The sequence below is a fragment of the Geotrypetes seraphini genome, chromosome 2 (genome assembly GCF_902459505.1).
Source record: "Geotrypetes seraphini chromosome 2, aGeoSer1.1, whole genome shotgun sequence".
NCBI classification, from domain to species: domain Eukaryota; kingdom Metazoa; phylum Chordata; class Amphibia; order Gymnophiona; family Dermophiidae; genus Geotrypetes; species Geotrypetes seraphini.
Window position 1 is genome coordinate 125,025,954 of NC_047085.1, and position 20,143 is coordinate 125,046,096.

Consider the following 20,143-nt stretch of genomic DNA (forward strand, 5'->3'; position numbering starts at 1 on the left):
CTTTCTCTGACGTCAAGCCCTCTTGCCCCGCCGACTCCCCGACACGATCGGGGCAAAAGGGAGCCCAAGCCCTCTTGCCCCGCCGACTCCCCAAGACTCCCCGACAATATCGGGCCAGGAGGGAGCCCAAGCCCTCCTGGCTCTGGCGACACCCCCCGCTAGTTGTTCAGGCCAGGAGGGAGCCCAAACCCTCCTGGCCACGGCGACCCCCTACCCCCACCCCGCACTACATTGCGGGCAGGAGGGATCCCAGGCCCTCCTGCCCTCGACGCAAACCCCCCTCCCCAACGACCGCCCCCCTCCAAGAACCTCCGACTGCCCCCCCAGCCGACCCGCGACCCCCCTGGCCGCCCCCCACGACACCCCACGACACGGGTTGTGCCCATGTGCCTCAGGCCCCGCCCCCAGGAGGGACCTAAGGCTCCCCGGGCCTATTCTGATTGGCCCAGGCGCCTTAGGCCCCACCAGTAGGCAGAGCTTTGGGACAGATGGGCCAATACGGCCTCATTCCGTCGTTGGCTGCCTGCCGGACAGGCGGATTTGGCTCCCGTCTGTCCGGCCAACTACACAAAGGTACGGGGAAGGGGGGTGGGGGAGTCGTGGGGGTCGGCCAGGGGGGTCGCGGGTCGGCTGGGGGGGTAGTCGGAGGTTCTTGGAGGGGGGCGTTCGTTGGGGGGAGGGGGGGTTTGCGTCGAGGGCAGGAGGGCCTGGGATCCCTCCTGCCCGTAATGTAGTGCGGGGTGGGGGTAGAGGGTCGCCGTGGCCAGGAGGGTTTGGGCTCCCTCCTGGTCCGAACAACTAGCGGGTGGGTCGCCAGAGCCAGGAGGGCTTGGGCTCCCTCCTGGCCCGATATTGTCGGGGAGTTGGGGAGTCGGCGGGGCAAGAGGGCTTGGGCTCCCTTTTGCCCCGATCGTGTCGGGGGTGCCGCGGTTGGCTGGGGCAAGAGGGCTCGAGCTCCCTCTTGCCCCGATCGTGTCGGGGAGTTGGCGGGGCAAGAGGGCTTGACGTCAGAGAAAGGGCGGGACCGCCGGAAGAGGAAGCAGCGCGGGCGCAGGACTCACAGAAGGGCCGGGACCGCCAAGAGGAAGCAGCAGGACACCGGTAGGAGCTTCTACATGATGGGGGGGGAGGTCGGAAGGCTGTGGGGGTGCGAGCGGTCCTTCAGGGTGGGGGTGCGGGTGCGTGCGAGCGGTCCTTCGGGGTGGGGGTGCGAGCAGTCCTGCGGGGGGAAGGGGGGTGAATCGGACGTCGGGGGGGGCATCAGGCTTTCAGGGTGGGGACAGGACTTCAAGGGGGAGAGGAGAGTCGGGGCGGGCGAAAGGAGAGTCGGGGTGGCCAGAGGAGAGTCGGGGCGGGCGAAAGGAGAGTCGGGCAGCATGCGCGGTATACAAAATTTTTTTTACATATATTTCGGTTTCCCGCGCACTATACCCATGAGCGCGTTTTACACGGGTGCGTGTTATCTACGTGAAAATACGGTACTGTGTGACTCTGTTGAGATAGTGTCTTTGGAGAACAAGATTAAAGAGAAATAACTTCAGTCTTTATTTCTATAGGAGCATCCAGAATCCACTGTTCAAGAAGACATTGTGGAGTTTGAGATGGATGAGCTCAATCAGCATGAATGTATGGCAGCTATGACTGGCCTTATTAAGCACATGCAGAGAACTGAGATCACACCCAAAGTAGAAGAGGTAAATTCCTATTTCTTTATAGTCAATGCAGTTTATAACATTCAGTGCCCAATATTATGTGTAATGCATGAAATGCATAGTACATTATAAAAGAAGAAAAAGGTCCTGATATAAATGTCCTAGACATGTGTGATCTCTCACCCTCCCCTGATTAAAAAAAACAAAAAATCACATTACAGTTGTTGTTTTTTTCCATATGTTACTTTTATGTCAGTCTTTGTGAAAAAATACAACAAATCAGATGCACTTGAGAAAAAGCTCACTTTAAATTGAATATAACTTCTAGTGCAAAAGGCATATGAGTCTTAAACCAATGGGTTATTCATTTCTGCTGCCTCCAACACAGGGCTGTGCTGTAGCCTCTCAGTTTCTCCTTGTACACGCTAATTGGAAGGTGTATTTCTGATCTGCTCTAATTCTGCTTTACTATTTTCTTGCTTTTATCCAGATTTTGTGGCTTCTCGGTGTTACTGGGGCAGATCTGCCTGGGAGAAGACACAGACTCTCTGGATCAGAAGTCTGTAGCTGGGAAGGCAACCCTTTAAGAGGGCACCTACCTGGCCAGCCTGCTTTTGGTGGTTCTGGGTCCTTTCCCCTGGTAGCAGGGCTTGCTCGTGATCTTATCTGAGCTTGAGCATAGGCTGTGTGACCTCATGTCAGGTCCTGAGGACTTTATTGGGTGCTGGCTGCATGGCCCATCCTCCTGAAGATGCATGTGGAGCTATGGGGATCTGGGTTTCTAAGGGTCTGACTGTCAGCCCGAAGACATAAGCATTTGGATTATGTTTATGTACTTTTTTCAGGCAGTATTCTTCTCCATATTCCAGTTGCTTTTTTATCCAATGCAGGCACAGCACCAATATACCTGTGAGTACAATACAGTCTATTGAAGTCTATGGGACAAAGGGGGAGGGTGGTTCTTAAATTACATCTTTTGTGGTTTTTGGAGTTTGGTATAGGGTCTCTCACCTCCAAAAACTCCCTTCCTGAAATTTTTGAACTTTTATTCAGCTCTCTTGGGCTGTTTTTGGTGTCAAAATGCTACTGCGGAAACCATCTTGGATTACCCAATTTGATTTTAAAAGCCTCTATCTGCCTCAAAAACACCTCGATTTGGAATAATTCGATAGAGATGGACTCCTCAGGCTGTTTTACCCCTGATTCATGCCAAATTTGCACTGGATGATCAAATGAGGAACATCCCTGTTCCATGTGCCGCGGAGCATGTGAGGAAGGGCGAGAGCACTGGGCTTAGCCCCCCTCTGGTCCCTCTAGGACAGTGGTCTCAAACTCAAACCCTTTGCAGGGCCACATTTTGGATTTGTAGGTACTTGGAGGGCTTCAGAAAAAATAGTTAATGTCTTATTAAAGAAATGACAATTTTGCATGAGGTAAAAACTCTTTATAGTTTATAAATCTTTCCTTTTGGCTAAGTCTTAATAATAATATTGTAATTTATAGCTAAAGAGACATATGATCAAGAAACTGTTTTATTTTACTTTTGTGATTATGATAGACATACTGAGGGCCTCAAAATAGTACCTGGCGGGCCGCATGTGGCCCCCGGGCCGTGAGTTTGAGACCACTGCTCTAGGGCAATGCAGTTGTACATGGCTCATTCTAGAGATCAAACATCCCTCCTATAACCCTCAAATAGTGATTTAGTGTCTTTGATGCAATGCAGATATGTGCTGATGCTTCTGGGCCCATGAGGAGAGACAAGGAGAGTTCCTGCAGATGTCCTGTTCAGGGCTTTACCCCTGATTTTGTTTGAACTAAGTTTGAAGCCTATATGACTTATGGGGGTATAGCTGCACCCTCTGGGGTCATGTCAACTGTTGTGCATGGGGGATTGCCCTCACAGAGTGTGATGCTACCTCAGAAGGCTCACCTGCTGGAACTTGGAGGTGCTGTCAGAGAAAGACTGGGATGACTGGAGATTGCATGCAATATTTTTACTCCCTCAAAATTAATCTTCAGTTTTGGAAGATTCAGGTCTCGAGTTAGGGCTAGCACTCAGGAGTCTGTAGCAGCATTGGAGCACTGGAGGCTCCAGGGGTCCCTTGCTGGTAGCATAGGCTACTAAATGAACTTCTCTGCCTAGTGAAGATAGAGTGATTTTTAAAGCTGTGTAAATCCGCAGAGTAGCTTTAGTCCTCAAATAGACAGCGTGAGACTTTGTCCTTGAGGCTGTAGGCTGCTGCAGTGACTCTCTTTATTGCATGCAGCTGCCATACTATATTGCATCAGGCTTCATCAGAGGAGGAGGATGCTTACCCCCAGTTGCTTATTTCAGGGTGGATTATGTAGCAGATGCTCAATATGACATGTTCAAGGTTATGAGCAAAGTCTCTGCTTATTCTGTCTTTGCCCATAGAATGCTCTGCATTAGTCAATGGGTGGGAGATTCTGCTTCTAAAATTACTTTGTGCAGACTACCTTCCAAAGGACAAATGCTCCTTGGCAAAGGACTGGATTATTTTATGGCCAGTGTGGCAGTTCATTGCCCTAAATGCCTTTGTGGGGATGGGTCATGTTTTGTTTTCGTCAGTCCTCCGTGAGATCCTATGCTCAGAGATTAGTTCATGGCTCTTTCCAAGGCTTTTGAGACTCCAGGTAAGCTCAGCCCGCAGGTTCTTGCCCAGCAGCAGCCTCCAGGAAATCCCAAGGACTCAGCTCAGTCTAAACTCCCATGAACAGGAGGGGAGATTGTCGATGCACTGGGAGGCCTGGGTGAGGATTGGCTCAGATCTCTGGGTATTGGACATCATTTGAGAGGGGGCTACAAGCTTGAATTATTTCATTCTCTACTCAGGTCCTGTAGCATTTTGGCATTTATTTGTCTGGCCCAACCTCTAGAGAAAACAGCCAATGTCTGAGCAATGGTGAAATGATTCATGGATATGCAAGCCATAGAACATGCATCGACCGCATGGGCAGACTCTCAATATACACTCAAAAGACTCAGGTGACTGGGTCTGAGCTCAGTCAATGTAGCACTGAAAGTGCTAGAGAATATGGTGAAATCAGTTATCTTAGCAGGGCTTAAAAAAGGCTTGGATAACTTCCTAAAAGAGAAGGCCATAGGTTTGAAATGGCTTGGGGAAGATTCACTTCTTATTCCTATGATAAGCATCATAAAATCTATTTTACTACTTAGGATCTATCTAGGTACCTGGGACCTGGGTTGGCCTCTGTTGGAAACAGGATACTGGGCTTGATGACCTTCAGTCTGTCCCAGTATGTTCTTATGTCCCGATGCTGAATGGAGACCGTGTATTCAGTCATAGCTTCGGTGGCACCGGGGGGAATTTCTAGTCTCCTTGGATATAACAGATGCTTACTTGCCTATTGTTATATTTCCAGCTCACAGGAAGTTACTAAGATTCCATGTACTGAAGATACATCTCCAATTTTTGGTGCTTCCATTCAGTCTGGCAATGGCACCTCACACCTTTACCAAGGTGATGGTTGCAGCAAAGATCCAGCTTCATCTGTGCTGGGATGATTGGCTGATCAGATCTTCAGCCACAGCTGATGGTGAGAAAACAGTGGCGCAAGTTGTCTAAATGCTACAGGACCTGAGTTGGATCATCAATGCAGATGAACCACCTGAAGCTGACACAATCCCTAGGTTACTTGGGAATCTGTTTTCAACATGGTAGAAGGTCATGTTTTTCATGTAGAGCCATGCAAACAGAGGCTAAGCCAGCAGATCTCGGAGATCCTGGCAAGACAAGCTTCTAAGGCTTGGCACTATATATACCGTATTTTTCACTCCATAATACGCACCTAAGACGCACCCTAGATTTAGAGGAGGAAAACAAGAAAAAAACATTCTGAACCAAATTCTCCCTGCCAGGCTCTGCACCCTGTCTCCCCTTTCTGCCAGGCTCTGTACCATGTCCCCCCCTCTGGTGGTCTAGTGGTAGGCGTGGGCAGGGTCAGGGCACAGAGCAGGCAGGCCTAGTGGCTTAGTGACAGGCAGGCAGGCCTACTGGCAGGCAAGCAGGCCCCATACCCCCCACATATCCCCTAGTACCTTAAATCATCCCCCCATACCCCCACGTACCCCCAGTACCTTAAATCATCCCCCCATGCCCCCCATGTGCCTTAAATCATCCCCCGAAGTACCCCCCAGTACCTATTTTAATCATCACCCTCCTCCCCCGTACCTTTAATCATACCCCCTCAGTACCTTTTTAAATTCCTCCTTCCTTAGACGGCTGTCTCATCTTTCCCAGCCAGTGGCGCACAGGCCAGAAACACAGAGATCAGGAGCAAGCCCTCTGCGCTCCCGCCTGGACCCATGCCGATCTCCAAATGGCTGCAGTCAGTTCTCGCGAGTCCTACAAGAGCTGACTGCAGTCATTCGGAGATTGGCGTGGGCCCAGGCGGGAGCACGGAGGGCTTGCTCCTGATCTCTGCACTTCTGGCCTGTGTGCTGCTGGCTGGGAAATATGCTGAACCACCAGGTATGACGGCAGCGGGCGGGTGAGTTTTAAAGATGCAATGGTGGCAGGGTTTAAAAAAAATATATATATGTGGTAGTGGGGGGGGGTTAAAAAAAATGCAGTGGTGGGAGAGGGGTTAAAAGATGTGGCGGTGGGGGGTTTAAAAGATGCAGCAGCAGGCTTAACAAATTTGTATCTTTGCTTCATAAGCTGAAATTACATTTCCACCCCCTTTTTGGGGTGGAAAAAGTGCATCTTATGGAGCGAAAAATACGGTAGATGCTGGTGTCGAAAGTGGTGACTTCCATGGGCAAAAATTTATCTATATCCTCTCCAGGACACACTATTTCCCCACTGGCTACCACAGAAGGGGAGAGTGTGACACTAACTTTGGGATCCTTTTAATAAGCAGCAGTAAAAATGGGCCTTAGCACACCCTTACATGGGTTTTTAACATACGCTAAGGCTATTTTTACAGTAGCTGTAAAAATCCTGGTTTTTGTTTTTTTTTAAAATTTGCATTAATGACCATGCGCTAATGTTGCCATTAGTACGTGGCCATTTTTTTAAAAAATTACTGCAGTAGAGCTTACCACCACCTGTTTGGTAGGTAAAGGGCTCATGTGTTTTTGATGGGCTAGCCCCCAGGAGAATGGAATAGAAATCAAATTAAATAAATCAATAAGTTAACACACAGTCATATAGATGCACTAATTAGTTGTCGCAGGAATGCCCACTCTCTTCTTTTTAGCACACTGTTAATGTACAAACATTCTGAAATTATCATGTGATGCTGTAGTGGGCCCATTGGTACTCTATTTTCTTTGTTGCATTAGGTGTGTTAACTGCTAACACACCTAACACAGCAGGATGTTGTGCATCAGGATTTGTAAGGATGTTGTAAGATGAGGGAGGGCTGGGGTAGACATGAGTAAGGTAGGGTTGAGCAACAGTAGGGAGGAAGAGATCTGGAAAGGGGCTGGGAAGAAGAACAAGACTAATGGGGTTTGGATGTAAAAAGGGGTCCCTGCAACCAAAAAGGTTGGTAACCCCCACAATAATTATCTGTCCAAAAAAGGTCCTTTTGTTTTAGCCTCTTAACTTTTTTTTTTTTTTTATAAACAGATTTTAGGTTTTAAAATGGTAGATATGATTGTGAATGAGTATGGATAGTATAGTGTTATGTGTGACTTATTTGCCCCGGGGATTACATTGGAGCATGGTTTCCCTTTTTTAGAATTTTTGATAAGTTTGTTGATAGATTTTGAAAAGTTATGGGGCTCATAATTGAAAGAGAAAAATATCCAAAAACCAGCCTAAGTCGGCACTTGGATGAACGTTTCCCAAATAAGTCCAAGTGTCGATACTAAAAACAGGTTTTGGACGTATTTCTGAACGACCTAGGCCTTCATAGTGCTGCTGAACGACCAAAGCTAAACGGGGTGTTTCGGGAGGCGTATCGAGGACGGGAGTTGGGCGGGACGTGGGCCAGCTTAGACTTAGTCGTACAGTATGTATAACCGAAAGTTATACAGCCGACGATCAACGGAACTTGGACAAAAAACCACCTAAACTCACCAGATAAGCACTGAAAACACATAACACAGACCCCCCACACACTACCCCAGTGATCCCCGACCTTCCCCACCCCCATAAAAATATTAATCACACCTTTAAAATTCAGCCTCCAAACCATCATCACCTGGCTGCCTGGCATAGGAAAGCCTAGTCATCCAGCACAGAGGCAGCTTAAGTCGTCTTGGGGGTGGGTTAGGGACTCATGGAGAAGAGAACCATGCCCATAAGCCCCTGTAATCACTGCATTGATACTTAAACATGTGCACTCCCCTATATACCCCCAAAACCCTTTTTTTACTGGCATATAAGTGGCTCCTGCAGCCATAAGGTCTATTAAGGTGGTAGATAAGTGGGTTCAAGTGATTCTGGAGGTGGTTTGGGGGGCTCACCATGACCTATAAGGGGGCTATAGTGAGGAGAAGACATGGCACTCTTTTTGTGAAGTTCACAGCATGCCCTGTAAGGTACCCCACTATTTAGGTGCCATGTCTGGGTGTTCAGTCCATCACTTTGCAGACCCCTCCCACATCCAATAGGGCTTGTTCTATGCGTTTTGGACTTGGACAAAAAGTTAGATGAAAAAGTGGTATAAAGATGGACGATTTAGCGACTTGGACGATTAGATCTGCAGGTCGTATAATTAGATGATTTTTGAAAGTAAAAAAGTTTTGGACGTATTTTTAGAAAATGTGTCCTAGGCTGATTTTTTACTTTGGATGACTTGCGAGTTGGACGTAAATGGACTTAGAAGTCCTTTTCGATTATGCCCCTCCATGTCTATTGGATGATTTTAATGTACCATTAGGATCAGAATTAAGAAAATATGGAGAGTTGGATTGTGTGTTGTTTTCTATGTTATCTGGGCTAGCTTTAACTCAGGTGGTACATAAGAACATAAGCATAAGAACATAAGCAATGCCTCCGCTGGGTCAGACCTGGGGTCCATCGTACCCAGCAACCTGCTCACACGGCGGCCCAACAGGTCCAGGACCTGTGTAGTAATCCTCTATCTATACCCTTCTATCCCCTTTTTCAGCAGGAAATTGTCCAATCCTTTCTTAAACCCCGGTACCGTACTCTGCCCTATTACATCCTCTGGAAGCGCATTCCAGGTGTCCACCACACGTTGGGTAAAGAAGAGCTTCCTAGCATTCGTTTTGAATCTGTCCCCTTTCAATTTTTCTGAATGCCCTCTTGTTCTTTTATTATTTGAAAGTTTGAAGAATCTGTCCCTCTCTACTCTCTCTATGCCCTTGATGATTTTGTAAGTCTCTATCATATCCCCTCTAAGTCTCCTCTTCTCCAGGGAAAAGAGACCCAGTTTCTCCAATCTCTCAGCATATGAAAGGTTTTCCATCCCTTTAATCAGACGTGTCGCTCTCCTCTGAACTCTCTCGAATAACGCCATGTCCTTCTTAAGGTACGGGGACCAATATTGGACGCAGTACTCCAGATACGGACACACCATTGCCCGATACAACGACAGGATGACTTCTTTCGTCCTGGTTGTAATACCATTCTTGATTATACCTAGCATCAAGCAGGAAATGTGTTGGATTTGATTTTCCTTGCTCAATGTTTTTTTAAGAGTAATGAAAGAAAATGTAAAGATGAGTCCGGAAGTATGGTCTGATCACTACTTACTATCATTCTCACTGTTCTTTAAGAAAAAAAGCTAAACAGGTGTCATATAAGATGTTGGTGAGACCACAATTTGATGTTTGGGAGTTGGGAAAAAAAAAATGGATGCAAAACTTGAAATGTGACGATGCTATCTCAGTACATGAAGATGTGCATTGGAGTAGGTTTTTGAAGATGGCATTAGATGTAGTAGCACCTGAAAAATTGATAACAGTGCAAAATGACTGTTCCATGTCCATGGAGATCAGCTCCATTGTTGCATGTGAAACAAAGTAAGAGGATCAGAAAGTGGAAAAAAAACTAGTAGTAGTGAAGATTACGATGATTTTAAGATTTCAATTTTTGGAATATATGAGTTTATGTGAAGTTGAGAAAAAATAAGTAATTTCAAGCTTGAGTAAAGAATGCATTAAATAAACCTAAGGAGCTTTATCAAACCAGACAATATCTAGTTGATAGGGATGAATATCAGGAAAATATGCTACAAATAAATGTTGATGAATATTCAGAATTTTTGGAAAATAGGTTGAAATGTTCAAATGTGGAGCTAGTTGAAGTTGTGAAAGTAAAAAGGTGTTCAAGGGATCGAGGAGAAAATGTTTGGTCGTCATTTGAGGAGCTATCTGAGGAGGAAGTTGAAAAGGTTATTGCAAGGGCACTGCTTGATCTTTGTAGTTCTGGAGTTTTGAGACTGTTGGTATGTGAATTAGCCCCAGTAGTAACAAAATTAGTAAATAAATCTTTAGGAGAAGGAGTGTTTCCAGAAAGATGTAATAATCCACCATTAAGCCTATGTTGAAGAAAGTTGAGTTGGATTCAAGACATTTGGGTAATTATCATCCTATTTCTGTAATATCTTTTTTAGGTAAGGTTATAGAGAAGTTGGTTTTGGAGATGTATGTAGAGAGGGTGGACTGTATAAATCCTAATCAGCTCAAAGTTTCCCCTCTGACGCAGCTTCTTATTTCTGCCTGGCTGGGAAGCTTTGTGCTGAGCAGTGCTTGCAGTTCCCGTACGTTTGGATCTTGCTGCCTCTGCCACATGGGCCTGATTTTGCTGCTTCTGCCAGGAGGACCTGATCTTGCTGTTTCTGCCATGTGGGCCCAATCTTGCTGCCTCTGCCAGGGGGACCCGATCTTGCTACCTCTACCAAGGGGACCCGAGCTTGCTGTTTCTGCCACAGCACATTGTTCCTGCATAGCCATCAGGCCATCTATATTAGCCATGTGTCCAGCGGAAAATAAGAGCAAGAGGAAAGCTGTTAGAGCTACAGTTGAAGTTAAGAAAGAGCTTATTGCTAAACATGAAAGTGGTACACGTGTGGTTGATCTTGCTACTATGTTTGGGATGCTTAAATCGACTGTGTGTAGGATTTTGAAAAATAAAGAAGCTATCAAAGCAGCTGATGTGGCCAAAGGGGTTACTACACTGACCTCTAGGAGATCAAAAAGTATGGAAGAGATGGAAAAACTGTTCTCTATTTGGATTAATGAAAGACAGCTTGCTGGTGATGTGATTTCTGAGACAATCATTTGTGAGAAAGCCAAGGTTCTTCACGATGATCTAGTGAAAGGCCTGCCTGATACTACTGATGAAAAGGAGGAGTTTAAAGCCAGTAGAGGGTGGTTCGAGAACTTTAAGAAAAGGACTGGGATCCATTGCATTGTTATGCATGGAGAGGCAGCCAGTTCTAATTTTGAAGCAGCTGAAAAGTTTGTAAAGGAGTTTAAGGAGTTTGTTTCAAAAAGGTCACCATCATCGGATTACTTTGGAACGTTAGTTCGCAAAAGACACCACCAGAATGCAGCCACCAGATCCACCTGATGCCAACACGGAAGGTGACCCCAAACCCTCTACAAGTGGTACCTTGGAAAAGAGCCTAAAAAGGAGCAGAATGCCGACACCAAAATCATCTGATGCCAACATAGAAGGTGACCCCAAACCCTCTACAAATGGTACCTTGGCAAAGAACCTAAAAAGGAGCAGAATGCAGACACCTGCCTGGTAACACATGCTTTCACATTTGATCTCCACCTGAACCACCTAATGCTAATCTGGAAAGTGCCTTGCCTTCCGAATAATAATCTCCCTCCTGTTCCAGATTCCACATCATAATTTGTTATCATTGGTTAATTTACATTACTGTACTGAACATTACTGTATTAATAGTTGAGAGTGTTATGAATAAAGAATTACAAAACAAATACAGTGTGTTTATTGTTAAATTTATTTGAAAATCTGAGTTTGTGGGACCAAGGAACGGATTAATCCATTTTTTTGGTTGGTTTTGTTTTGTTTGTTTCTCTAGATAAATTCTGGAGGATATATACTGGCTTTTCAGTGCCATAATCTGGATATCCCGAGATGGTTTATCACAGCTATTCAGTTTGCTATTCAGGTAAAGTTAGAACAGCAAAGAGGCTGTTTATTCAGGTGGTTATCCCAGTACTTGCCTGAATAATTCTAGTATCCGGAAAAGTTCCAGTGGCCAATTTATATTTAGATGTTCAGTTTTAGTATCCAGGTTTGACCCAGCTCTGAATATCCATCTATAAACAAATTGCAGTGGTCAGCATTTTTTAAAAAACTGCTGACTGTTATGGGCTGAATGTTAACTCCAGCATTTTCATTTCATTGAACAGCTTCTTTATATTACAAAGCAGCTCATACCACACCCATATCTTCTGCTGTTAGATGTAAATTGATTATTTCAGTCTTATCTGACATTTTGGTTTCAGGGAATAGTTCCACAAGACCTCCCTCTATGGATGAAGTTTCTGCATGACAAGCTGGGGAATACATCAGCACCTTTAAATGTTCGCCTTTTCATAGCAAAACTTATTGCTAATACAGAAGAAGTGAGTAATAGAATAATTCTTTTATAACTTTCTTGAGATGTTTTTCTGCAGTATGGTTATCTTTTAATTAAATAGTTTGCAGTGTACTCCAAGTTTCTTGTAGATCTGCATAACACTGCCATGACTGATAGTCAGTTCCTATAAGAACTGGATCATTTTGCAAGTATGGTAGAGGTTCCCCATTGTTTTTTGAACAAGAACCTTATTAAATGGTAATTCATTCTGTCTACAGAGAAATATTTTTGTCTTTATTTGAGCCACTTCAATCATCTTTTCATTCCATTACACTGTTTAGACAGTGTTGTTTTGATTTCTACAAAGCAATGTGTGGAGTTTGGCCTCTAGAAAGGTATTCACAAAAATATTTTATGAGTTCAAATAAAGAAGGTTTGCCATCTAATGTAAGGACAAAGCCCCCAGTGCAAAAGCTTTGACTACCTTTTACCTATTATCAGAATCCTGTCTCAAAACCAACTGTTAGTGCAATTAATGCTTATCACTAGCATGTAGAAGAAAACCCTCATCTCTGTAAAGCTTTTATGGGGGGTGTTAAATAATTTATATACCTGAGTATGAAAGAAAGTAGTAGGCGTGTTGAAACAAGTCTGTGCATGTGTATCATGTCTCAAGGTTACTCATACACAGTTATGGCTCAGTGCGAGTCTAACATTCCAAGAAGCAGGATGTCAGGAGAGTCCTCAAGCAAATCAAGTAAGCAACTGCTAGATTTGGAGCACCATTCAGTGATAAAATTTCTCATTAAAAAAGGGAACAAGCCAAAGGAGATCCATGAATGCATGATGGCAGTTTATGGTGAGTCTGCCCCATCATCCTACAAATTACATTTTGGAGCAAGCAGTTTCAAGTGGGGTAGAGAGTCCATTGAAGATGACCCTCACACTGGACGGCCTGTGGAAGCAACTTCCACAGAAATGTGCAAGAAAGACAAGGATTTAATTTTGTCAGACAGACTAATTAAGGTTTCCCGAATAGCTGAAGAAATGTCTATCTTGGCAGGTACGGTTGGAAAATAATTCATGAAAAGTTGGGCATGTCCAAGGTTAGTGCAAGATGGGTTCCAAGAATGTTTATGCCATGTCAGAAGGCCATGAGGTTCCAGTAGTGTCAGGAGAACTTGGAGATGCTCCATGAAGACCAAGTGAATTTTTTTCATCATTTGGTGACTGGAGATGAGACTTGGGTCTATCACAGAGATCCTGAGTCCAAAATGGAGTCAATGCAGTTTAAGCACAAGTCATCCCCCACCCCAAAAAGTTCAGGACTAAAAAATCTGTTGGCAAAGTCATGGCAACCGTCTGATGAAGGACTTTTGCTTCTGGAGTTCATGCCACACAAGACAGCCATAACCAGGGAGAATTACACCAACACAATAATCGCTTTGTGGGAGTCGATCAAGGAGAAAAGATGAGGAAAACTCATAGCAGTTGTACTGATTCTTCATGACAATGCACCAGTGCACATTGTCACCAGCGGGGTCAGGGCAATGGGTCCCGAGCCGCTGGGACATGGATTTTTAGCTCTTGTGTGCTGCGGCTGGCGACAAAAGAAAGAATAAGTCTGGTTTAGCCAAAAAGGAAACACAATGCAAACAGGTAAGTAAGGGAAAACCAAAACCTGGACTGGATTTAATTCGTGATATCCAAAAACAAAATGGTTGCTTCACACTTCAGCCTTATAACAGTCCTCAAAACAAAATAATAAGAAATTAAACTTTGTCAGGCAATGACCATAAACAGGTAAATCTCTGAATGTTCATAAGAGGCAAACTCATTAGTCTTATTGTGCTGAATACTCTCTCCAACAAGGGAATTTCAAAACCAAAAACAGTCAAATCAACAAAACTCAAAAACCTGAATCTTTAACTCTTCATGTTCCAAAAAGAGTTCTTTTCAGCTTAAGACAGAGTTCCCCACAATAAAGTTTCTTTAGTCTGATTAAGACATGGGTTCAGCACAAGTCCTGATTTCTCTCCTAATCAGACTGAGCCTGAACCAGTGCTAAGGCACTGGTTTCCTCCAGCCTCTGCAGTGCTGGGCAAGGTGGTGTGCCTCACGTGATGAACTTTTGCCAAACACTGGCCCTCTATCCCACCACATATCCCACCAGGCTAACCTCCCACACACCTTGCAAATCAACCCGGTCTGACCAGTTCAAAAACAGTCCTTCCAGGAAAATCTGGACATTTGTAATCCACAATTATATAGCACTGGACACTTTGCTAACCAAAGGCAAGTTGGTTAGCAAACTTTGGTTAGCAGACATCCATGGGTTGTATATTGGCAGGTAACTCAGGGTAAGACTCCGGCTCCAAATCCAGTTCCATCCCTTGGAACTCTTCAAACGGACTTTCAGGTGGCTCTGCCCCAGCCTCTACAAGTTCCATCGGCTCAGGAACTGAACAGCTTGGCAGAGCTCCCAGCCCTGAGCTTTTTGACTGCCTTCCTCCAATTCCCTTTTCCTTCTCCCCTTCCAGCAGGGCAGACCTAAGATTAAGCAGATGAGAACCATGCCCCAAACTCTCAGGTGTACAGGATATCCTGTTTCTCCTTCCCTGACTATGTGGGGGAAGGGAAACCTGCAGTCTGGCACTAGCACTCCCCCTACTGGCCACAGGAGTAATGGCAGGAAAAAGTTTACTCTGAGGTTTTAGCAGAGCTGGATGGGCACTATCTGCTCTAGCAATGGGCTTTATATTAGGAACAGCCCTAGCAGGCATACCTTGCATATCACATACCCCCCCCTTAAATGACTGCTAGGGGTGGGCCTCTGCTTATTTGGATCTTTCTACCCAATACGGGACAGGGCGTCAGCATTGTGTATCAACAATTTCTGCTCAGATTGCCCTTCCTTCCCACTGGCGGGCCAGGATCCGGGGTACAGAACTCCCTCTGCTGTAACTCATGAGCCTGAGCCTCTGGATCGGTTAGAAGGATGAACCCTTGCTCTAACGAATCCACCCGAGATCCAAAGCCTGAAAGGAGCTCCCTCATTTTTTTGAGTTCCCCCTCTCCCATCTGTTTTACCTGCAATTGTACCTTCCCCACTTCCTCCCATACCTGTCCTACAGCACAGGCTATGTCTTTAACAGCTGGGGTCGGATCCGGTTGCTCTCCTACCCGGCATTCAATATGCCCCATCTGATCTTTTAAACCCTGAGTATTTTCCAACAGAGCCTGTAGATCCTCCTGACACTGTTGGAAATTTTCCTCTAGGGTCGATCTCAACAATTGGTCTTGGAGTAAAAGAGCCTTCCGTACTTTATCCCCCAGACTGTCCTCCACCTTCTGAACTGCATGCTGCCATTGCTGCTTCTGGCCCTCCTGACCCTGGGCTAACTCTTGTTGTAGCTTACTAAACTGCTGTTCAATAGCCTTCTTGATAACGGTTAACGAGTCATGGTCAGGTTGTGATATCATTAGGCCTAGAGATGGGCTGTCCTTTTGTACAGGAGCTACAGAGGAACCAAATCCCAGCGGGAGACAGCGTATCCAGATTGTTCCCGAAGAGAGGCAGCGTGGGAGCCCTGCTCCACCCCTCTCCCTGACCGAAAGGGAACATTTAAAAGAGCACAGCAGCCAGCCGGGCCCCCTTTCAGGCCACCAGCGGGAGACAGCGTATCCAGATTGTTCCCGAAGAGAGGCAGCGTGGGAGCCCTGCTCCGCCCCTCTCCCTGACCGAAAGGGAACATCTAAAAGAGCACAGCAGCCAGCCGGGCCCCCTTTCAGGCCACCAGCAGGAGACAGCGTATCCAGATTGTTCCCGAAGAGAGGCAGCGTGGGAGCCCTGCTCCGCCCCTCTCCCTGACCGAAAGGGAACATCTAAAAGAGCTCAGCAGCCAGCCGGGCCCCCTTTCAGGCCACCAGCGGGAGACAGCGTATCCAGATTGTTCCCTAAGAGAGGCAGCGTGGGAGCCCTGCTCCGCCCCTCTCCCTGACCGAAAGGGAACATCTAAAAGAGCACAGCAGCCAGCCGGGCCCCCTTTCAGGCCACCAGCGGGAGACAGCGTATCCAGATTGTTCCCGAAGAGAGGCAGCGTGGGAGCCCTGCTCCGCCCCTCTCCCTTACCGAAAGGGAACATCTAAAAGAGCACAGCAGCCAGCCGGGCCCCCTTTCAGGCCACCAGCGGGAGACAGCGTATCCAGATTGTTCCCGAAGAGAGGCAGCGTGGGAGCCCTGCTCCGCCCCTCTCCCTGACCGAAAGGGAACATCTAAAAGAGCACAGCAGCCAGCCGGGCCCCCTTTCAGGCCACCAGCGGGAGACAGCGTATCCAGATTGTTCCCGAAGAGAGGCAGCGTGGGAGCCCTGCTCCGCCCCTCTCCCTGACCGAAAGGGAACATCTAAAAGAGCACAGCAGCCAGCCGGGCCCCCTTTCAGGCCACCAGCGGGAGACAGCGTATCCAGATTGTTCCCGAAGAGAGGCAGCGTGGGAGCCCTGCTCCGCCCCTCTCCCTGACCGAAAGGGAACATCTAAAAAAGCACAGCAGCCAGCCGGGCCCCCTTTCAGGCCACCAGCAGGAGACAGCGTATCCAGATTGTTCCCGAAGAGAGGCAGCATGGGAACTGGAGGGACTGCGCACCACAGAGGAGACGAGCTGGTCAACCCAGAACACAGATGGAGCAGGCCCCATTGTGGACCAGGTGAGGGACCTCGAGAGATTCATCGAGGAGGCCTATAGGAAGGTGGAGGAACGGGACCAGCAGCTGCACAGACGGATGTCGGCAGACGAGACCCAGGATCCACAAGGCGATACCGGGGAAGGACCTAGCGGAGGAACCACGCAAGAGGAGGAGACCGCGACTCACCGGGACCCCGAGGGAGAGACACCGCACTACACCAAGGACACGGACCTGAGGCAGAGGAGGTTGCTGAGGAAAGGGAAGTCTGCTATTGTGGTGGGAGACTCGATCTTGAGAGAGGTAGACAGTCACGTAGCTGGAGGAAGGGAGGACCGGCTAGTGACTTGTCTCCCAGGGGCCAAGACACGAGACATCACTGATGGGATCGAGAGGATCCTGGACGGAGCAGAGACAGAGGAGACTGTGGTAATAATCCACATCGGAACGAATGATGTGAGCCGGAGGAACTTCAGCATGGCCACACTGACTGACCAGTTCAGGGTCCTGGGACGAAAGCTGAAGCGGAGCACACGGACGATAGCATTCTCGGAGATCCTGCCTGTACCGAGAGCAGATGCAAAGAGGCAGGCAGACCTCCAGGCTGTGAATGCATGGTTGAGGAGATGGTGCCAGGAGGAGGGCTTCCACTTTGTGAGGAACTGGACGTCCTTCTGGGGAAAGAGCAAGCTCTACCGGCGGGACGGCCTGCACCTGAGCACAGCGGGAACTAGACTACTGGCAGCCAATGTGAGGAAGGAGATCGAGAGGGCTTTAAACTGAGGAGAGGGGGAAAGCCGACAGCTGATCAGATGTTGACGCTTCGGACAACAGTATCCAGAACAGATGCTGAACGGGCTGACTGCAGGGAGGAAGCAGAGGGACCGGAGGATCTTATGATCAGACAGCGAGGGAAACATCAGGTAAAGGGAGCTTGCTGGGAGAAGACTAAGGGGCATGGAGACACAGGGGGACTGGTTGGCACGAGGGCGAAAGCTGAGGGCAATATAGAGGTACCACAAGGCGAGGGGGATCAAACAGAGGCTCAAGGGATGATAGCCCAGGAGGGGGCCGGTAGGGCTAGAAAACCCAGAGGAAAAGCGGGGAAGTGGGGTGGCGGGAATGTAGGGAAGCTGAAAGCTAAGAGGGTAAAGGCTGAGGGCAAAGCAGAAGCACAGGGAACGGGAGAACTGCCCGAAATCCAAGGGCAGGCGGCCCAGGTAAATGCAGAGGTGGAGGAAAAACGACAGGACCTACGGGACCTGCGGTGCTTATATGCAAATGCAAGAAGCCTCATGGCCAAGATGGGTGAACTAGAAGTCGTGGCCAAGGGGGAGGACCTAGATATAATTGGAATTGCAGAAACCTGGTGGACAGAGGAAAATCAATGGAATGTGGCGCTGCCGGGGTACAAGCTCTACAGGAGGGACAGGACCCACAAGAAGGGGGGAGGCATAGCACTATATATAAAGGACTCTATCCACTCGGTCGGGATGGATATGGCAACGAAGGCAGAGGGGCTGGAATCGCTATGGGTCAAATTGCCAGGAAACAAGGGTGCAGGCATAAAACTGGGGCTGTACTATTGCCCACCTGGTACACCAGAAGGAGTCGGACACGACTTGGAAGCGGAACTGAGACAGGAATGCAGGACTGGAAGTGTAACAGTGATGGGGGACTTCAACTACCCGGGAATAGACTGGAGTACGGGTCACTCCAACTGCACTAGGGAAACAGGATTTGTAGAAGCTGTGAGGGACTGCTTCATGGAGCAACTAGTCAAAGAACCGACGCGAGGGGGTGCTACTCTTGACCTCATCCTAAACGGATTAGGGGGGCCTGCAAGAGGGGTAGAAGTGGGAGGACCACTAGGCAACAGTGATCACAACGCGATCAGATTCACATTAGAAAGGGGGACACCCATAGTAAGGAGGACCGCAACAACTGCGCTCAACTTCAAGAAAGGGAACTATGTTGCTATGAGGGAAATGGTGGGGAGGAAGCTCAGAAACATCTTTAGGATGGAGACTGTGGGAAGCGCCTGGACCCTATTCAGGGACACCCTGCAGGAAGCACAAAGAATGTACGTCCCCAGTTTCAGGAAAGGCTGCAAGAACAAGCGATTAAAGGACCCGGTTTGGATGTCAACTGAAGTAAAGAGGGCAATAAGTGACAAAAAAGTATCCTTCCGGAGATGGAAAAAGGACCCAATGGAGGAAAATCACCAGGCGCACAGGAAATGCCAAAAGGAATGCCACCGAGAGGTTAGAAAAGCGAAAGGGGAATACGAAGAGGGGCTGGCCAGGGAGGCGAAAAACTTCAAGGCATTCTTCAGTTACGTAAAGGGGAAGCGACCAGCGAGAGAGGAGGTGGGGCCGTTGGACGATGGGGATAGGAAGGGAGTGATTAAGGAGGATAAAGAGGTAGCTGAGATGTTGAACACGTTCTTCTCGTCGGTTTTCACGAGCGAAGACACATCTAATATACCGGACTCAGAGGAGCTCATGAGTGGGGAACAGGCCGAAAAATTGGAGCACATAGAGGTAAGTAAGGAGGATGTCCTCAAACAGATAGACAGGTTAAAATGCGGTAAATCACCGGGCCCGGACGGGATCCACCCAAGGGTTCTGAAGGAACTAAGACAAGAAATAGCGGGCACAATCCAGCATGTTTGCAACCTATCCTTGAAAACTGGTGAGGTACCAGAGGACTGGAAATTGGTGAATGTCACACCTATCTTCAAGAAGGGATCGAGGGGTGACCCCGGGAACTACAGGCCGGTGAGCCTGACTTCAATTATAGGGAAGATGGTGGAAGCTATGATCAAGGACGGCATTTGCGAGCACATCGAGAGGAATGGCCTACTGAAAACAAGCCAGCACGGATTCTGTAAGGGAAGGTCGTGCATAACGAACCTTCTGCACTTCTTTGAGGGAATAAGCAGTCGGGTGGACAATGGGGAACCCATCGACATCATTTACCTCGATTTTCAAAAGGCTTTCGACAAGGTGCCACATGAAAGGCTGCTTAGGAAGCTGTGGAACCACGGGGTGGGAGGGGATGTGCACAGATGGATCAAGCACTGGTTGTCGGGTAGACTGCAGAGGGTCGGAGTGAAGGGCCAATATTCTGACTGGCGGGGAGTCACAAGCGGTGTGCCACAGGGATCGGTGCTGGGGCCGTTACTCTTCAACATATTTATCAATGACCTGGAAAAGGAGGCAAAGTGCGAGGTTATAAAATTTGCAGACGATACCAAACTGTGCGGTAGAGTTAGGTCCA

General features: G+C 47.6%; 1 protein-coding gene across 3 annotated transcripts in view; it reads left to right on the top strand.

Annotated features, from left to right (window-relative positions):
- The window catches only part of PRKDC (protein kinase, DNA-activated, catalytic subunit), a 524,414-nt gene that overhangs the window by 291,324 nt on the left and 212,947 nt on the right, over positions 1-20,143 (top strand). For all 3 annotated transcript variants that reach the window (XM_033933710.1, XM_033933711.1, XM_033933712.1), the window contains 2 exons: positions 1,557-1,694; positions 12,106-12,225. In XM_033933710.1, coding sequence (XP_033789601.1) covers positions 1,557-1,694; positions 12,106-12,225 — 258 coding nt within the window. The remainder of the gene's footprint in view (positions 1-1,556; positions 1,695-12,105; positions 12,226-20,143) is intronic.